The 18846-nt window shown below is 71.1% G+C and overlaps 1 protein-coding gene across 1 annotated transcript in view; it reads right to left on the bottom strand.

Moving 5' to 3' along the window:
* The window catches only part of LOC123366800 (CAD protein-like), a 51961-nt gene that overhangs the window by 3383 nt on the left and 29732 nt on the right, over positions 1–18846 (bottom strand). The window contains exons 17-39 of the mRNA XM_045010554.1: positions 18527–18777; positions 17708–17954; positions 17523–17621; positions 17050–17274; positions 16325–16507; positions 15517–15735; positions 15030–15197; positions 14768–14950; positions 13539–13643; positions 12274–12522; positions 11600–11681; positions 10807–10973; positions 9747–9911; positions 6722–6853; positions 5178–5379; positions 4233–4423; positions 3706–3846; positions 3443–3538; positions 3012–3153; positions 1343–1387; positions 698–852; positions 527–601; positions 73–285 (exon numbers count right to left, since the gene is read on the bottom strand). Coding sequence (XP_044866489.1) covers positions 73–285; positions 527–601; positions 698–852; positions 1343–1387; positions 3012–3153; positions 3443–3538; positions 3706–3846; positions 4233–4423; positions 5178–5379; positions 6722–6853; positions 9747–9911; positions 10807–10973; positions 11600–11681; positions 12274–12522; positions 13539–13643; positions 14768–14950; positions 15030–15197; positions 15517–15735; positions 16325–16507; positions 17050–17274; positions 17523–17621; positions 17708–17954; positions 18527–18777 — 3735 coding nt within the window. The remainder of the gene's footprint in view (positions 1–72; positions 286–526; positions 602–697; positions 853–1342; positions 1388–3011; positions 3154–3442; positions 3539–3705; positions 3847–4232; positions 4424–5177; positions 5380–6721; positions 6854–9746; positions 9912–10806; positions 10974–11599; positions 11682–12273; positions 12523–13538; positions 13644–14767; positions 14951–15029; positions 15198–15516; positions 15736–16324; positions 16508–17049; positions 17275–17522; positions 17622–17707; positions 17955–18526; positions 18778–18846) is intronic.

Raw genomic sequence — 18846 nt, 5'->3', positions numbered from 1 at the left:
CCCCATTGCCTCTCTTGCTGGCCCCTGCTTCCCTGGGGGACGGGGCCCGGCCTGGCCCCTGGGGCCCCTCACCTCCACAGCCCCCGGCTGGGGGTGGCGCAGCACCAGCACGTCCGCGTAGCAGCACATGGTCTGCACCGAGTCGGCCAGGGACTCGCCCTTCTGGGCCGAGGACATGGACTCGCAGAAGGCCAGGACGGAGCCCCCCAGGCGGTACATGGCCGCCGCGAAGGAGCTGCTGGTCCTGGTGCTCACCTCGTAGAACATGGAGGCCATGACCTTCCCCTGCAGGGGAGGGGAGACCGTGAGCATGGTGAGGCCCCCCTCCACGGCAGGGCTCCGATCCCCCCAGCTCCCCCACAGGAAGGTCCCAATCCTCCACCCCAGCCCCCCTCACGGCAGGGGCCCAATCACAACCCCCCCCCCCCAGCCCCCAGCCCGATCCTGCCCCGCAGTGAGGCCAGGATCCGCTTTTCCAGCCCTGGCCAGATCCCTCCCCCCACAGTGCCCGGCCGGCCTGGCTCACCTTGAGGATGTCCAGGCTCCGCTCCTTCTGCACCAGCATGCGCAGGTTGTGCGCCACGTTGAAGAGGTGGGACATCTGGAATGAGAGCGCGTTCAGCCGGGGGCGCGTGCGTTCCCCAGCCCAGCCCTGTTCCCCGGGGAGAGCCCCCAGCCGCCCCTCCCTGCACACTACCTGCTCCTTGGTGAACTGCTTGACGGAGAGGACGTGCTGCCCGACGAGGGGGTGCAGCAGGGGGGAGGTCTGTGGGTGGGGCGCGCTCGGGGGCGACGTCTGTCTGGGCAGCAGCCCCGGCGGGTAGCAGCAGCTGTCCTGGGTCACAGCCAGATCTACAGCACCAAGCGCAGGCATCAGCGAGCGCCGGGGCCATGGGGCAGGGGGGAGACATCCCACCAGCCGCGTGGCAGGAGGGGAGGCTCTGCCCCCTACCCCTGCCCCATGGCACAGCCCGAGGCTCACACCCGCCCGCCCACCCCAGAACATGGCCTGCAGCCCCCACCTGCCCAGCTCCTGGGGCTAAGCCAGGGGATGGCCCCGGCCCGGGGGGCGGGGGAGGCCAGTGGGGAGCTGCGTACACAGCCACTGATGGGGCAGTCACCAACCAGCCCGCAGCCTGGGGTTGGGGAGGGGGCCTTGCGACCCCTGAAGCACATTCCTGGGGACGGCAACAGCTGCCCTTGCCCCCGAGAGCAGCATCTGGCGACCCACGCCGGCCCCTGGGCAGATGGTTCAGACCATCTCTCCCTGGCCCTAGGGGCCCCAGCCTGGCACCACCTCGCTGGACCTAGGTCCCCAGACCCCACGTGGGACGGGACAAACCTGGCTCGGTGGCCTTCTTGGTGACCTTTTCTCTCACGTCCTCGGCTGGCGACAGGCGTGTGGGAACACACAACACGGTTAGACATGCCGGCTGCGAGCACAGCACCACTCGGCCCCGGGGAGGCTCCCGGGCACCCTGGGGCCCCGCCCTTCTCTAGGCAGCGGGAGGGGGATGGGCTGGGCGCCCTGGGGACGCTGAAACCTGCCTGCTCTGGCCCAGCTGGCTCCATGCGGGACACAGTGCCGGGGGAGGGAGGGGGGCACCCAACAGAAACAGCACCAGGAAGAGCCCAGCCTGCCCGGGGGAGGGGAGCTGGGGGCCTGGCCCCACGCCCAGCAGGACACCCGCACAGGGGGCCGGCGCGGGAGCAGAGCGCTGGGACCCCCCTCGCTGCCCGGGGAGGGGAGCTGGGGGCCTTGCCCCACGCCCAGCAGGACACCCGCACAGGGGGCCGGCGCGGGAGCAGAGCGCTGGGACCCCCCTCGCTGCCCGGGGGAGGGGAGCTGGGGGGCTGGCCCCACGCCCAGCAAGACACCCGCACAGGGGGCCGGCACGGGAGCAGAGCGCTGGGACCCCCCTCGCTGCCCGGGGAGGGGAGCTGGGGGGCTGGCCCCACGCCCAGCAAGACACCCGCACAGGGGGCCGGCACGGGAGCACAGCGCTGGGACCCCCCTCGCTGCCCGGGGAGGGGAGCTGGGGGGCTGGCCCCACGCCCAGCAAGACACCCGCCCAGGGGGCCGGCGCGGGAGCAGAGCGCTGGGACCCCCCTCGCTGCCCGGGGAGGGGAGCTGGGGGGCTGGCCCCACGCCCAGCAAGACACCCGCACAGGGGGCCGGCGCGGGAGCACAGCGCTGGGACCCCCCTCGCTGCCCGGGGAGGGGAGCTGGGGGGCTGGCCCCACGCCCAGCAAGACACCCGCACAGGGGGCCGGCGCGGGAGCAGAGTGCTGGCACAGCGCTGGGACCCCCCTCGCTGCCCGGGGAGGGGAGCTGGGGGGCTGGTCCCACGCCCAGCAAGACACCCGCCCAGGGGGCCGGCGCGGGAGCAGAGCGCTGGGACCCCCCTCGCTGCCCGGGGAGGGGAGCTGGGGGGCTGGTCCCACGCCCAGCAAGACACCCGCACAGGGGGCCGGCACGGGAGCACAGCGCTGGGACCCCCCTCGCTGCCCGGGGAGGGGAGCTGGGGGGCTGGCCCCACGCCCAGCAAGACACCCGCCCAGGGGGCCGGCGCGGGAGCACAGCGCTGGGACCCCCCTCGCTGCCCGGGGAGGGGAGTCCGGGAGGTGCCGGGGGCACAGCTCAGTCAGGGATGGAGGCACAAACTGCCCCATCTCTGCCACCTCCCCCAGGGCACCAGTGGGGAGGCCTGGATCCCGTGGGAGGGTGGGGGGCAGGAACGGGAGCTTCAGTATGAGCAGCTGGCACCACTGGGCGGTGCTGAGACACCCCCCCTCCAGCTGGAGCCCATCCCCCCTCCCAAGGACACCCTGGGGCTGGGGGGGCGACACACACACTCATTGGCTGCTGCTCAGGTCACTCCGGGCAGGCCCCGCCCCAGCACATTCCATGTGGCTCCAGGGGAGGGGCTGGATTCGCACAGAGGCCTCAGCCAGAGCCCTGGGGCGGGGAAGCGCCTGGCCCCGCTGCTCCAGCCCCACATGTGCCTCACCTGGCAGGCCGGGGTCCGAGGCCCGGTGGATGCGGGGTGGCAGGTGGAAGCGCCCGTCTCCCACGGGCCCCGCTCGCCGGGGGCTGGACGCTCGGCTACGCAGGGTCTCGCTCTGCACCGTGTGCCGGGGGCGCTCGGGGGTCTGCAACGCCGTGGGGTGGTGAGGAGGGGTCAGTGCTGCTGGCACTGGGCATGGGGAATGCCCCCCGGCACTGCCCCGCCCGTCCCCGTCCCCCCCCCACACCTCCCCCCACACTGCCAGACCCCCAATCCCACATGCTGCTTCCTCCCGGCGCCCTGGCCATTCCGTGCCCCCACTCCAGCCCCACGCCCATCACCAGGCAGACAGGATCAGGGCACTGGCAGGCTCCTCCCCCGCACAGGGAGATGTGAGTGACAGCCTGGCAGCACCCCCCCCCCCCCACACATACCTTCAGAGTCTCCTTGGCTGGGGCAGGAGGCGGCACAGCCACTGCCCCCGTGGGCCATTTCCTCACGTCCTGGCCGTAGCCAGGGGGCACCAGCACCTGCAGGACACAGACACTCAGTGGGGAGGGAGCCGAGACTCGGGCTGAGATGGGGGGAGGTCGTGGGGGGCTGGGCTCCGCACCAGCTGACTCGCCCCCCCCCCACTCAGCAGCACAGCCCAGTGTTTCAGGTCACCCCCGAGGCGCCCCCCCCCCCCAGCCCTTACCTGCCCGTCGATGTAGGCAACCTCCCCACGCAGGATCACCCTCCGCACCGTCCCCTTCACCTTCATGCCCTCAAACGGCGTCCACTGGCACTTGCTGAAGGCCATGTGGCTGGGGACGATCCACTCGTGCTCCAGGTCCACCTGGCCGGGGGGCAGAGCCGGGTCAGGCTGGGGTTGGGAGCTGGCCCAGGGACAGTGGGTGGCACATCAGGGTTGGGTCTGGGCTCTGGCTGGCAGCTCGTTGGGGTGGAGCTGGGCTCTGGTGTCTGGCAGCTGTTCAGGGTGGGCCCGGGGAGGGCAGGCAGCGCATTGGGGCCAGGCCCAGGAGGGCGGATGGGGCAGGGCAGGTGGCGGGGCAGGGCAGGGGGGCAGCAGCACCACGCCAGGCCCAGGCTCCGGCTGGGCACTCATGTCTGGCAGCTGTTCGGCAGGGCCCAGCCATTTGCTCCTCAGCTCCCCCGGAGTCCCCAGGGCCCAGGCCAGCGCCGTTCCCAGGGGGCGCGACCCCCCACTGGGCACACCCCCACCTCGATGTAGGTGTCGTCCTGCGCGGGCAGGGAGAAGATCTTGCGGGGGTTCTCGTAGAGGCGCTTGACCACATCCTCGATGGCGAGGCGCCCCTCGGAGACGGCCGTCAGCAGCAGGGGCAGCATGGTCTCCAGGCCGGGGTAGCCCGGGGCTGGCTCCTTCCCTTGCTTCTCCTCCATCGTATGGGGAGCTATGGGCACAAAGGAGGTGCTCAGGGGGCCCTGCCCCTCCTCCCCCCCAGGGAGGGCTCCATGGGGTGAGGCTGAGGGACCTGGGGCAAGCCCCACGCCCTCACTGCACGTGTGAACCCCCTTCAGGGCCAGCTCCCCCCCAGTGCCCGGCCTGGAGCGAGAGGCCAGCCAGGCCCCTGCCCAGACGTCCACCAGCTCCGGCGGCATCAGCTGGGAGGGACCAACGGACTCACTTGGTACTGGCCCAAGGTGCCGGGTCCCACTACCCACTCCTCAAGTGGGGACAGGCCCTGGGTCCCATTCCTCGCCCCCTCCCCGCCCCCCCAGCCAGCCAGTCCCCTGCCCTGGGGCGGGATGGGAGCCAGTGCCCCAGAGCGGGGACAGGCCCGGTGCCCCATTCCCCACCCCCAAGCCAGTCCCCTGCCCTGGGGCGGGATGGGAGCCGGTGCCCCCTAGTGGGGAAAGGCCCCATGTCCCAGTCCCTGCCCCAACCAATGCCCGTCCTGGGGCAGGATGGGAGCCGGTGCCCCAGAGCAGGGACAGGCCCTGTGCCCCATTCCCCACCCCCAAGCCAGTCCCCTGCCCTGGGGCGGGATGGGAGCCGGTGCCCCCTAGTGGGGAAAGGCCCCATGTCCCAGTCCCTGCCCCAACCAATGCCCGTCCTGGGGCCAGGGCCAGGCCCTGGATCCCAGGTCCCACGGGTGCCAGGACACTCCAGCTGGTGCCCCAGCGCTCTCGAACGGCCCCCCTCACCGTGGTCTGTGGCGAAGCAGTCGATGGTGTCCATGTTCTCCCACAGCGCCTCCAGGTCCTCACGGGTGCCCAGCATGGGCCGTACCTGGGCGCGCCCCTCCCCGATGCGGCCAATGTCGTCCTGGCACAGGAAGAGGTGGTGCGGCGCCACCTCACACGTCACCTGGATGCCCTTCTGCTTGGCGGCCTTGATGATCAGGATCTGCAGGCCAGGCTGAGGGTGAGACACCGTCCCCCATCCCAACCCCCCCATCCCAGATCCTCCTCCTCCATCCTCCCTGCAACCAAGTTGGGGATTTTCTTAGTGTTTTGCATGAACACGGTGCGTGCCTCAGTTTCCCTGGGTGCTGCATGTGTCGCGAGGGGGTGGAAGGGGGGTTGCAGAGGACCAGGTGTGACCTTGCCTAGCAGCCGGGACCCCAGACACAGCCTGGGGACCCAGTGACTGGTGACCCGGGCAGCTTGGGAGCCAGGTGCTTCTGGCCAGTGGGAGAACAACGGCTGCGGAGAGAGGGGCCCGGGGACCTGCCCAGCCGGGGAGGGGGGGGGGGGAGGCTCAGGCGGCCTGTTTGCCTGGGACCGAAGACAAAGGACAGGGGAGGAGCTGTTGGGGGAGGGGATATAGGGGGCTCAGCTGGCAGGAGGGGAGAGCAGCCAGAGCCCCCCTGGATGTTCTGGGCTGACACTGGCCAGGCCTGAGACCTGCCTGGACTGGGCTCCTGTGCTACCCTGGCTGAGAGTCCCTGCAGGCGGGGGGAGGACACGTTGCTCCCTGGGAGGGGGTTCCCTGAGGGGAGGGGGTTCCACGGCTGAGGTACGGTCCCAGGAGGCGCAGGGCCTGAGGGCCGACCCTCGGCAAGAGAGCCACCTTCCCGGAAGGCTGTCACGCTGGGGGGTTCCTCCGGGGCCACACGGAGCCGAGAGAACGCACCAGTCCTGTGAGTCCGTGACCCCCCCACCCCACAGGGCCCAGGCCGAGGGGAGACGGGGCCCCCCATGGCCCAGGCGCGCTGCGTTTCGCTCAGCGTTTGCCACCCCCACATTAACACACAGGTTTCGGGGGTTCCCGGCGGGGCCCAGCGGCTCTGCAGTGAGCTGGGAGTCGCTAGGTAACCCGCCCAGCCAGCGCCAAAGCCCTCTGGGGCTTTCCCCAGGCCGGGGCTACACGACGACACCGGGTCGGTTTAACTCCATCACGAGGGGTGGAAATACCACCCCACCCCACCCCACCCCGGCGCACTGTCGAGTCCCTGCAGCCGCTGGGGGCGGACTGCTGAGCCCGTGGGGGGCGCCGGCACGGGAGCACGGCAGGTACCCAGCCGGGGCTTTGCAGGGCAGATGAGGAGCCATGGGGCAGGTTGGTGGGGGGGGGGGTGTGTGTTTCTGGGAGCTCACAAAAGCCAATTCACACTGAGGTTCATCGTGCTGCTAAGACCTACCTCTGCCCAACTGGGCCTTTTCCTACAACCTCTCCCGGCCCCCCAGCGCACCCCCCAGCCCCCCAGCTCCGAGGACGACACTGCCTCCCACCCAGGTCGCCCCACCTCCTCCTTGCGTGCCAAGTGGCAGATGTGCACGGGGCGCTGGTACAGCTGGGCCACCATGAGAATCGCCGCCACCGTCTGCTTCTCCGCGTGCGCCACGATGGGCAGGTGCCTCGGCCACTGCTCGAAGTGCTGGGGGGAGAGAGCAGTGCTGGGGGGAACCGACAGCTGTACCAGGGGACGGGGACAGGACAGACGGACAGCAATGCCGGGGGCAGAGCACAGCACGTTGGGGAGGGGGAGGGGGACGGGACAGGACAGACTGGCGGGACACGGGGGGGAGGGTTTGAGGGGGCAGAGCACAGCACACGGGGACAGGACAGCAGTGCTGGGGGAGGGTCGGGGGGGGCACAGCACAGCACATGGGGACAGGACAGCGGGACAGTGGTGCTGGGGGAGAGTCAGGGGGGCACAGCACATGGGGACAGGACAGCGGTGCTGGGGGAGGGTCGGGGGGGCACAGCACAGCACATGGGGACAGGACAGCGGTGCGGGGGGAGGGTCGGGGGGGCACAGCACACGGGGACAGGACAGCGGTGCTGGGGGAGGGTCGGGGGGGGCACAGCACAGCACATGGGGACAGGACAGCGGGACAGTGGTGCTGGGGGAGAGTCAGGGGGGCACAGCACAAGGGGACAGGACAGCGGTGCTGGGGGAGGCTCAGGCGGGCACAGCACATGGGGACAGGACAACGGTGCTGGGGGAGGGTCGGGGGGGCACAGCACAGCACAGCGGGACAGGACAGCAGGACAGCGGTGCTGGGGGAGGGTCGCGGGGGCACAGCACACGGGGACAGGACAGCGGGCGAGCGGCGCGGGGGGAGGGTCGGGGGGGCACAGCACACGGGGACAGGACAGCGGTGCTGGGGGAGGGTCGGGGGGGCACAGCACACGGGGACAGGACAGCGGTGCTGGGGGAGGGTCGGGGGGGCACAGCACACGGGGACAGGACAGCGGTGCTGGGGGAGGGTCGGGGGGGCACAGCACACGGGGACAGGACAGCGGTGCTGGGGGAGGGTCGGGGGGGCACAGCACACGGGGACAGGACAGCGGTGCTGGGGGAGGGTCGTGGGGGCACAGCACAGCACATGGGGACAGGACAGCAGGACAGTGGTGCTGGGGGAGGGTCAGGGGGGCACAGCACACGGGGACAGGGCAGCGGTGCGGGGGGACGGACGGGGGGGCACAGCACACGGGGACAGGACAGTGGTGCTGGGGGAGGGTCGGGGGGGCACAGCACACGGGGACAGGACAGCGGTGGGGGGGGAGGGTCGGGGGGCCCGACAGCGGTGCTGGGGGACGGTCGGGGGGCACGACAGCGGTGCTGGGGGAGGGTCGGGGGGCACGACAGCGGTGCTGGGGGAGGGTCGGGGGGGCACAGCACATGGGGACAGGACAGCGGTGCTGGGGGAGGGTCGGGGGGGCACAGCACATGGGGACAGGACAGCGGTACTGGGGGAGGGTCGGGGGGCACAGCACAGCACACGGGGACAGGACAGCGGTGCTGGGGGAGGGTCGGGGGGGCACAGCACACGGGGACAGGACAGTGGTACTGGGGGAGGGTCGGGGGGCACAGCACAGCAAACGGGGACAGGACAGCGGTGCTGGGGGAGGGTCGGGGGGGCACAGCACATGGGGACAGGACAGCGGTGCTGGGGGAGGGTCGGGGGGGCACAGCACATGGGGACAGGACAGCGGTGCTGGGGGAGGGTCGGGGGGCACAGCACAGCACACGGGGACAGGACAGCGGTGCTGGGGGAGGGTCGGGGGGGCACAGCACATGGGGACAGGACAGCGGTGCTGGGGGAGGGTCGGGGGGGCACAGCACATGGGGACAGGACAGGGGGACAGCGGTGCTGGGGGAGGGTCGGGGGGGCACAGCACATGGGGACAGGACAGCGGTGCTGGGGGAGGGTCGGGGGGCACAGCACAGCACATGGGGACAGGACAGCAGGACAGCGGTGCTGGGGAGGGTCAGGGGGGCACAGCACATGGGGACAGGACAGCAGGACAGCGGTGCTGGGGGAGGGTCGGGGGGCACAGCACACGGGGACAGGACAGTGGTGCTGGGGGAGGGTCGGGGGGGCACAGCACATGGGGACAGGACAGCGGTGCTGGGGGAGGGTCGGGGGGGCCCAGCACAGCACATGGGGACAGGACAGCGGTGCTGGGGGAAGGTCGGGGGGGCACAGCACACGGGGACAGGACAGCGGTGCTGGGGGAGGGTCGGGGGGGCCCAGCACAGCACAAGGGCCCAGGACAGCAGGACAGCGGTGCTGGGGGAGGGTCGGGGGGCACAGCACACGGGGACAGGACAGTGGGACCGCGGGGCTGGGGGAGGGTCGGGGGGCACAGCACACGGGGACAGGACAGAGGGACAGCGGTGCTGGGGGAGGGTCGGGGGGGCACAGCACAGCACACGGGGACAGGACAGCGGTGCTGGGGGAGGGTCGGGGGGCACAGCACACGGGGACAGGACAGCCGTGCTGGGGGAGGGTCGGGGGGCACGACAGCGGTGCTGGGGGAGGGTCGGGGGGGCACGACAGCGGTGCTGGGGGAGGGTCGGGGGGCACAGCACACGGGGACAGGACAGCGGTGCTGGGGGAGGGTCGGGGGGGCACAGCACACGGGGACAGGACAGCGGTGCTGGGGGAGGGTCGGGGGGCACAGCACACGGGGACAGGACAGCGGTGCTGGGGGAGGGTCGGGGGGGCAGGACAGCGGTGCTGGGGGAGGGTCGGGGGGGCATGACAGCGGTGCTGGGGGAGGGTCGGGGGGGCACGACAGCGGTGCTGGGGGAGGGTCGGGGGGGCACAGCACACGGGGACAGGACAGCGGTGCTGGGGGAGGGTCGGGGGGCACAGCACAGCACACGGGGACAGGACAGCGGCTGCAATGCAGGCTGGGGGAGGAGGGCGTCCCCACTGCAGATGCAGAGGGCAGGCTGGGCCCTCAGCCCCCGGTGGGCGCTGTGCTGCTGGCACCAGGAACGGGGCTGGACCCCCAGCCCTTCCCGCAGGACCCACCTCCATCCACAGCGAGACGTTGTCCATCTTGAGCTCGGAGAAGGTGTCGTTCAGGTACATCTTGAGCCCGGCAGCTGTGCCGGCCACGGGGCCCAGGGAGCCGGCGTTGTCGGACGTGGCCCCCAGGTACAGGGCGAAGTCACAGCGCGCGCCCGCCTCCGCCAGCTGCAGGGAGACAGGCCCACGATGGGGTGCCAAGTCGGGCCTGGGCCAGCATGTGGATCGGCCCCCTGAGCCCGCAGCTCCCCCACAGGGCCCCCCAGCACAGGCGCCATCCCCAGATCCTCCAGCAGCTGCAGGGCCCACATGGCCCATACGACATTCCCCAGGGGGCTGAGGCAGGCCTGGCGCTGCGCCTGGCGCTGCCAGCTCCATGCCCGGGAGTGTCTCTGAGTGGCACCTGCCAGGGCAGGGAAGGTGCGTGGCCTGGGGTGTCGGGGGGACTCTGTGCGGCACCTCAGGGGGGCCGGCCAAGGGGGGGCCCTGCGCAGCCCCTCAGGGGACTGGCCGGGGAGTCTCTGCACAGCAGCTCAGGGGGCCGACTGGCCGGGGGGGGGGGGGGGGGGTCTCTGCACAGCAGCTCAGGGGGCCGACTGGCCGGGGGGGGGGGGAGGGTCACTGCACAGCAGCTCAGGGGGCTGACTGGCCGGGGGGGGGGTCACATAACAGCAGCTCAGGGGGCCGACTGGCCGGGGGGGGGGTCTCTTCACAGCAGCTCAGGGGGCCGATTGGCCGGGGGCGGTCTCATCACCGCAGCGCAGGGGGGCGTGAGGGGGCGGTCAAGGGGGGTCTCTGCACAGCAGCTATGGGGACTGGCTGGGGGGGGTCTCTGCACAGCAGCTCAGCGGGCCGGCAAGGGGGGTCTCTGCACAGCAGCTATGGGGACTGGCTGGGGGGGTCTCTGCACAGCAGCTATGGGGACTGGCTGGGGGGGGTCTCTGCACAGCAGCTCAGGGGGGCCTGAAGGGGCCGCCAAGGGGGGGTCTCTGCACAGCAGCTCGGGGGGCCGGCAAAGGGGGTCTCTGCCCAGCAGCTATGGGGAGGGGGCAGGGGCATTCACCTTCTGCACCAGGGCAAAGGAGCTGGCGTCGACAACGGCGGGGCGGGTGTTGGGCATGGCACACACCATGGTGACGCCCCCTGCCAGGGCGGCCGCTGTGCCCGAGGCGAAGTCCTCCTTGTGGGTGCCGCCTGGCTCCCGCATGTGCACGTGCACGTCGACCAGCCCTAGGGGGGAGAGGGGTCAGGGCAGGGGCCGCTGGCCTCAGGACTCGACGGGGGCGGGGGCAGGGCCAGGGGCCAGCGTGAACCCGGACAGTCCTGCTTCTCGCGGTTTGTCCGCTGGCCGGTACGGCCGCCCCCTCGCACGCACCGTACGCCGGGGTCACGCCGTCCTGCAAGTACCAGAACGCCGGGTACCCGGGACGCCTTAGTACCAGCCTAGGGAATGGTGCCCGTGAGCAGCCCGAGCCCGGCCGGCTTGGAGCCCCCACTCCATGGCGCAGGGACGCGGTGGGGATCCCAGGGGGCCGAGCAGCACCAGTCAGGCCACACAGCCGCCCCCCAGGGCAGGACGGGCCCGAATCTGCCGGAGCCCACAGGCGGGGCCCAGTCCCCGGCCCACAGGGCCCTGGCTGCGCAGCTGCTTCAGGCCAGGGACTCTCACTGACTGGGGGGGCGCAGACGCCTCCCCTCCCCACCCTGCCCGGATTTACCCTGGGCTCCCTGCGGGGGGAGAGGGGGTGAACCACACACACACACACACACACACACGCTGCTGCCCCTCCCCACTGCTTCCCTGCCAGGGGAAGAGCCCCCAGCCGCCCCCTCCTCTTGCCGGGAGCCCCTAGTACCTGGCAGGCGGATGAGCTTCTGGGAGGTCATGCAGTCCACGTGCATCTTCAGCGGGGGGGCCGTCCCGATCTGGCCCAGGGCCTGCGGGGGAGGCAGTGCAGCTGGGGAGGGGGGAGACCCAGCCGAGGGGGGCAGGGGGCTGGGACAGGACAGCTGGGGCTGGGCTTCCCCCCCACTGCCCTTTCCCCAGGGCCCAGAGCCCCACAGCCCCCTGGGGCCAGGACACACTCGTCTGGACAATCAGTGCCTCTCCGGGAGCCCCCATGACAGGCAGCCTCCCCCCACCAGTGTCGTGCCCCCAGCTGGCCAGTCCCCTCGCACCCCCACCAGCCAGGCAGCCCCCCCCCCACCAGCAGCCACGCCGCTCCCCAGCTGGCCAGTCCCATCGCACCCCCCACTGCCCGGATGCCCCCCCCCCCCACCAGCAGCCAGGCCAGTCCCCAGCTGGCCAGCCCCCTCGCACCCCCAACAGCCAGGCAGCCCCCCCCCCCCAGCAGCCACGCCGCTCCCCAGCTGGCCAGTCCCCTCGCACCCCCAACAGCCAGGCAGTCCCCCCCCCCCAGCAGCCACGCCGCTCCCCACCTGGCCAGTCCCCGCCCCCACCCCCCCCTGCCCACCTGGCCAGTCCCCGCCCCCACCCAGCCCCTCCCCAGCTGGCCAGCCCCCACGCCACCTCCACGAAGAGCTTGGTGCACTTGATGTCGATGATGAGGGGCACGGAGTAGTCGACGGCCAGGCGCCGGGTGCGGTAGCCCTTGGTGACGAAGGACGAGAGCCGGCGCCCCCCGGCGTTGCGCATGGAGAGGTTAATGACCAGTTCAAAGTGGTTCTCGGCCAAGTAGTCCATGATGCTGCGCTGTGTCTCCCTGGCCCCGGCCTCGCTGCCGTCCGCCTCCTCGAAGTGCCAGTCCACAGCCATCACCTGCCCGGCGGGAACCAGAGCCCCACTGCCGTGACCTGGGCATGGACTGGGGCAGGAGTGGCCCTGCTCCCGGGCCCAGCACAGACTGGGGGCAGGACGGGGGGTTTCCTCGCTCCGGGGACCCGGGGGTGGATGGGGGGGGGGGGGCAGAGGAGGAGTGGCCCTGCTCCCGGGCCCAGCCCAGACTGGGGGCAGGACGGGGGTTTCCTAGCTCCAGGGACCCGGGGGTGGATGGGGGGCAGAGGAGGAGCCGCCCTGCTCCCGGGGCCAGCCCAGACTGGGGGCAGGGCGGGGGGGTTCCTCGCTCCGGAGACCCGGGGGTGGATGGGGGGGGGGCCGAGGAGGAGTGGCCCTGCTCCCGGGCCCAGCCCAGACTGGGGGCAGGACGGGGGTTTCCTAGCTCCAGGGACCCGGGGGTGGATGGGGGGCAGAGGAGGAGCCGCCCTGCTCCCGGGGCCAGCCCAGACTGGGGGCAGGGCGGGGGGTTTCCTCGCTCCGGAGACCCGGGGGTGGATGGGGGGGGGGGCAGAGGAGGAGTGGCCCTGCTCCCGGGCCCAGCCCAGACTGGGGGCAGGACGGGGGTTTCCTAGCTCCAGGGACCCGGGGGTGGATGGGGGGCAGAGGAGGAGCCGCCCTGCTCCCGGGGCCCAGCCCAGACTGGGGGCGGGGCGGGGGTTTTCTAGCTCCGGGGACCAGGGGGTGGATGGGGGGCAGAGGAGGAGTGGCCCTGCTCCCGGGCCCAGCCCAGACTGGGGGCGGGGCGGGGGGTTTCCTCGCTCCGGGGACCAGGGGGTGGATGGGGGGGGGGGCAGAGGAGGAGCCGCCCTGCTCCCGGGCCCAGCCCAGACTGGGGGCGGGGCGGGGGGTTTCCTCGCTCCGGGGACAGACCGGGAGACCAGGGAATGGTGGCCCTGCTCCCAGGACCCAGCATGGAAGGGGGGTCACCCCGTGCTGGTAACCCAGGCACTGGCCGTGCGGCACCAGCAGCCCTCCCCTCCCCCGCCCCGGCCCGGTACCTGGACGCCGTGCTCGGTGTAGAAGTCGGCAGTGCCCAGGCTGGCGTACAGCTTGTAGCCCAGGCTCTCCAGCGTGCGCACTGTCGGCAGCAGCTCGCTCTTGTTCTGCAAAGCCACCCGAGGGGTCAGAGCAGCCCAGCCCCCCCCCGCCCCAGGGCCCCTCCACCCGCATGGCCCCGCTGTACTGAGCTGTCACTAGGAGCGAGGCTTCCTGGGCCTGTTCGCAGACTTGTGTCCCAGGCCGCTGCGGGAATTGTTAGAAAGGCTTTTCTGAGTCCTGTACATGCCTCAGTTTCCCCCGTGTGCGGCACTGTTCCCCCGCGGGTGGGAGGTCTGGGGGCTCTGGGGCAGGTGAAGACACAGGTGTGGATGGCGCCTGGCGGCCTAGGTCCCAGCTCCATGCAGCTCTCGAGAAGACAAGGGCAGATCCCCTGGCCGGGACGTGGACACCTGGCGACCAGCGACCCAGAGAGACGTGGTCCCGCCTCTCCGCAGGGGGCTGAGCCCCATCCCCCGGCTCGGGAACAAAGGCCTGGGGGGGGGGGGGGGTTAAGTGTGGGCTGTGGGGAGCAGCCCGGGAGTCTGACAAAGGAGATCGGACGGACGGGGGGACAGAGCTTGAACCACGGGGGTCACTGCAGCTGGGCTGGGCTGTAACCGTCAGTCAGGTCTCTGGGCCGCCCGAGGGGCTGCCTGGGCCGTGCGCCAGGTGACCAATAAACCCGCCTGGTTTCACAGCGCTGGGTGAGTGTCCCTGCAGGCGCTGGGCGAGGGGCACTGATCCCTGAGGAGAGGACACGTCCCCCCAGGCTCTGTCCCAGAGCTCCCGGGGTGGGGCAGGGGGGCTGCAGCCCCAGGGGCCCAGTCTCACGCTGGGGGAAGAGTGAGACCCCCAGGGGGCTTTGGTCACTGCAGGCCCCTCCCAGGGACTGTTCCCAGGCTGGGGCCCAGCCCGGCCCTGGGGGTCCATGACAGAGGTGCCTGCCTGTCACCAGTGTGACGAGGGACCTGGACCAGGTCAGTGTGTGAGGAGTCAGCCTAGAGCAAGGTGCAGGGGTTGGGTCTCTGCCTCAGGAGCAGCCTGCTTCGTCTCCCGCTGCTTTTGGCTGCTGCATGAGCGTTCTGGATTCTAAGACGAAGTCGCGTTGCGCTGCAGCCATCCAGCGCGAGGATTTAACCTTCGCATTCAGCGTCTCTGAGCATGTGCTGCGGCCCCGCCCCGCCCTCACCTTGTAGCTGCCGATGGTCAGCAGGATGTTCTTCTTGGGGATCTTAAAGCCGGTGCTCAGCATGGCTTTCAGGTAGGCCTCACAGCGGTTCTCCCCAAAGCAGGCCACCTCGCCCGTGCTGGTCATCTCCACGCCCAGCACCACGTCCGCCCCCGCCAGCCGCGAGAAGGAGAACTGGGGAACCTGGGGGTGCAGAGGGCAGGGTGGGCTCAGCAAGCCAGACAGCCACGGCCACTGCATCCACCGCTCCCCAGACGCTCACCTTGACTCCGACGACCCCAGTGCCTGTCATCAGCCCCACCGACTCCATCTCCTCACCCATGATCACCTGGGTGGCCAGGGCCACCATGTCCACCCCCAGCGTCTTGGAGACGAAGGGGAAGGAGCGGGAGACGCGCACGTTGCACTCGATCACCTTCAGCTGGTCGTCCTGCAGACAGACAGGAGTGTGGGGTGACCCATCCTGGCACCTGAACCCGCCCTGCCCAGCCTGGCTAGCAGCCCGATGGACCTATCCTCCGGGATCAGAACGGCCACGCTGGGTCACAGCAAAGGTTCCTCTAGCCCGGTGTCCCGTCTTCCCAGGGTGGCCAATGCACGCTGCTCCCGCACTCAGCTCTGGCCTGGAGGGGACGTGGGCCCGGCTGCAGGAGACGCTGCAGAGCCCAAAGCTGTCAGCAGGGGAAGGGGCCCCCCCGCCCCTCCCCCCATCACTCAGGGCATTGAGGCTGACTGCCCCACGGCGGTACCTTGGCGATGAGCTGCAGGTTGAAAGGCCCCGTGACCAGCAGCTCCTGCCCGATGGCGTGAACAATGGCCTGGATCCGCTCCAGGGTCTTGGGCGTGATGTCCTGGGGCGGCGTCACCAGCGTGGCATCCCCCGAGTGCACGCCCGCGTTCTCCACATGCTCCGAGATGGCAATGGCCACCACCGCGCCGTCGCAGGCCACGGCGTCCACGTCGATCTCCTGGGGGGGGGGGGGGAGAACGGACCAGACCGGACCCCTGAGCAATCCCTGCCCCCACTGCACCAGGGTGTGCCCCCCCCCGCCCGCTCTCCCTGCCGGTACTGCCCTCCCCACTCCAACCCCCCAGTGCACAGACCGCACCAGAGTGTGTCCCAACCCAGCCCCTGCCTGCCGGTACCACTACCCCCACCCAGCCCCTGCCTGCCCCCCCGGCCAGTACCACCCCCCCCCCCACGCACACACAGTGCCTGCCTGCCCTCCCCAGCCCCTCCGTGCCATTACCACCCCCTTCCTACCCAGCCCCCCCACTTGAAACCTGAGTGATCCCCATCTGCCAGGCAGCGCCTGACCCGACCCCACCCCTCTGGGCACTATCCAGCCCCCGCAACATGAAGAGCCAGACAGGCAGCCTGCCCAGGCTGGAGCCGCGGAGAGTCGGGCGTCTCTGCCAGCGTGACCTGGGGCCGGGCCCCGGCAGAGAGGTGGGGGTGTTCAAGGTCCCCCAGGCCCCCGAGCGAAGCTCTGCCAGCAGCTGCCAGGAAGTGGCCCCCTGTGGCCGACCCCCCCACGGAGCCGGGCCCGCGCTGACCTTGGCCTCCTGGATGAACTTGGAAATGACGACGGGCTGCTCCTTGGACACGGCCACGGCATTGCACAGGAACTTCTCCAGGTCGCTGTCGGAGTAGGCCACGTTCATGGCGGCCCCGCTCAGCACGTAGGAGGGGCGCACCACGCACGGGTAGCCCACCTTGCAGCAGAACTGCTTGGCCGACTGCGGGCAGAGAGACAGGCTGGGCAACCCGCCCCCTGGCATGCACCGGGGGGGGGGGAACTGGACAGGGCAACCGGCACCCGCCTCCTGGCATGCACGGGGGGGGGGCGGGGGGAGCTGGGCCGGGCAACCCCGCCCCACGGCCCGCCCAGCGGGGAGCTGGGCCAGGCAACCAACCCCCCGCCCCATGGCATGCCCAGGGGGGAGCCGGTCTGCCCAAAACCCTCCCCTGCCCCACAGCCTGCCTGGGGGAGAGCCGGGCCAGGCAACCCCGCCCCCGCCCCACGGCCCGCCCAGCAGGGAGCTGGAACAGGCAACCCACCCCTGCCCCATGGCATGCACGGGAGGGGGAGGGGGGAGCTGGGCCGGGCAACTCCTCCCTTGCCCCACAGGATACTCGGGGCAAGTAACCCCTCCCCTCCCCATGGCACATGCAGGGGGCACTTGGCAGCCCCTCCGCTGCTCACCCCACCACACACACACCCAGGCTCCACAGCACACATGGAGAGGAGGTCTGCAGCCCCTCCCACAGCCCCACTCACCTCCATGTCGGAGAGCTCCTTCCAGAGGGGCTGGCTGATGCCGATGGTGTCCAGCAGGCGGGAGAACTTGAACCGGTTCTCGGCCGAGTCGATGGCCTCGGGGGAGGTGCCCAGGATGCGGCACTGCTGCCGGTGCAGCGCCATGGCGATGTTGTTGGGCAGCTGCCCCCCCATGGACAGGATCACGCCCTCGGGGCTCTCCAGCTCGTAGATATCCATCACCACCTGCCGGAGCCAGGGGACAGTGCAGCCGGCGGGCGGGGAGCCGGGGCAGGCCCCCCCCAGGGCACGGGCCGCGATGGCACAGGCACCCAGCCAGACGGGCCCCTCCCAGCTGCACACCCCGCTCCTTCCCCCCAGCGGCACGGGCCCGCCCCCCACTGCATGGCAGTCCGGCCAGCAAAGGCATCAGGGCCGCTCCCCCTGGCCACCTGGGCCCCCCCGGCCCCAGCCCGAGGCCCTGGCAGGCTCACCTCGAAGGAGATCTCGTCGAAGTAGAGGCGGTCGCACATGTCGTAGTCGGTGCTCACTGTCTCCGGGTTGTAGTTCACCATGATGGTCTTGTAGCCCATCTGTAAGAGAGGGGAGCCCTGAGCCGGCGAGGCCAGCGTGGGGGCACGGGGAGCCCAGGCCAGCCCGCCCCGCCCCGCCCGCTGACCTTGCGCAGCTCCTGGATGCAGCCCACGGCGCACCAGTCGAACTCCACGCTGCTGCCGATGCGGTAGACGCCGGAGCCGATCACCATGACATGGGGCTCGCGGAAGGCCAAGTCATGCTCCGTCCCGTTGTACGTCAGGTACAGGTAGTTGGTCTGCGCCGGCCACTCTGCCGCCACCGTGTCGATCTGCTTCACCACGGGCAGGATCTTCAGATCGTGCCGCATCTTCCTGACGGCCAGCTCCGTGCTGCAGGGAGGGCAGGGCTGAGAGCAGGGAGAGACGCCCCCCAACACGCGGGGACCCCAGCACGCACGGCTGCACCGCGCCAGCACATCCGGGGCAGCAGCTTTCTCCTTTCTGAACACCGGACGCTGCAGCAGGAGCCCTGCCCCCCACTGTCTCCCCTCCCACCCGGCTCCCACTCTCCCCCTCCAGCCCCACCCCCACTCACTCCCCTCCAGGCCGTCCCCCCCCCACAGCTCTCTCCCTTCCCCCTTCTTCCACACTCCACCCTCTCCACCTCCCTCCGCCCCAGCAGCTGGGCTCCCTCTGCTCCTGACCTGGGACAGGCGCTGCAGCCTGAGGCAGGGGCTGGTGCAGGTTGATGACCCAGCACCACCGGTAACCGGACTTTTGGTGTCCGGTCAGAACATCGGCCCGGACACTGGACAGGTCCCGTTTCGACTGGCCACCTGGCACGCCCAGCTGAGCCTGCCAAGCAGGCTGCAGTGCATGCTGGGAGCGATCAGCTCCGTCCCACTCAGAGAAGCAGCTGCTGGATGTCGCCATCACGCCCTGTGCCCGGCACCGGGCATTACCTGAGCACGGCCAAGGCCACCTGCTTGTCGGAGAAGCCCAGCTGCTTGGCTTTCTTGAGCACGTCAGGGGGCATGGAGCTCTGCCCCTCGCGGTAGGACTCCAGCCGCACCGCGTGGTCCGTGATGTTCTTCATCTTGTGCAGGAACCAGCGGTCGATCTTGGTCAGCTCGTAGAGCCGCTCAATCGGGTAGCCGGCTCGCAGGGCGGCCGCCAGCACGAAGATCCGTTTGTCAGTGGGCGTCTCCAGCTCCTGCCAGGAGGGAGCAGCTCAGCCAGGATCCGGGAGAGACCCCAGCCTGGATTTCGTGCTCCCCAGAGC

The sequence above is a fragment of the Mauremys mutica genome, chromosome 3 (genome assembly GCF_020497125.1).
Source record: "Mauremys mutica isolate MM-2020 ecotype Southern chromosome 3, ASM2049712v1, whole genome shotgun sequence".
Lineage (NCBI taxonomy): Eukaryota > Metazoa > Chordata > Testudines > Geoemydidae > Mauremys > Mauremys mutica.
The sequence above is the reverse complement of the archived record's forward strand: the minus strand, read 5'-3'. Positions and strand labels throughout refer to the sequence as shown.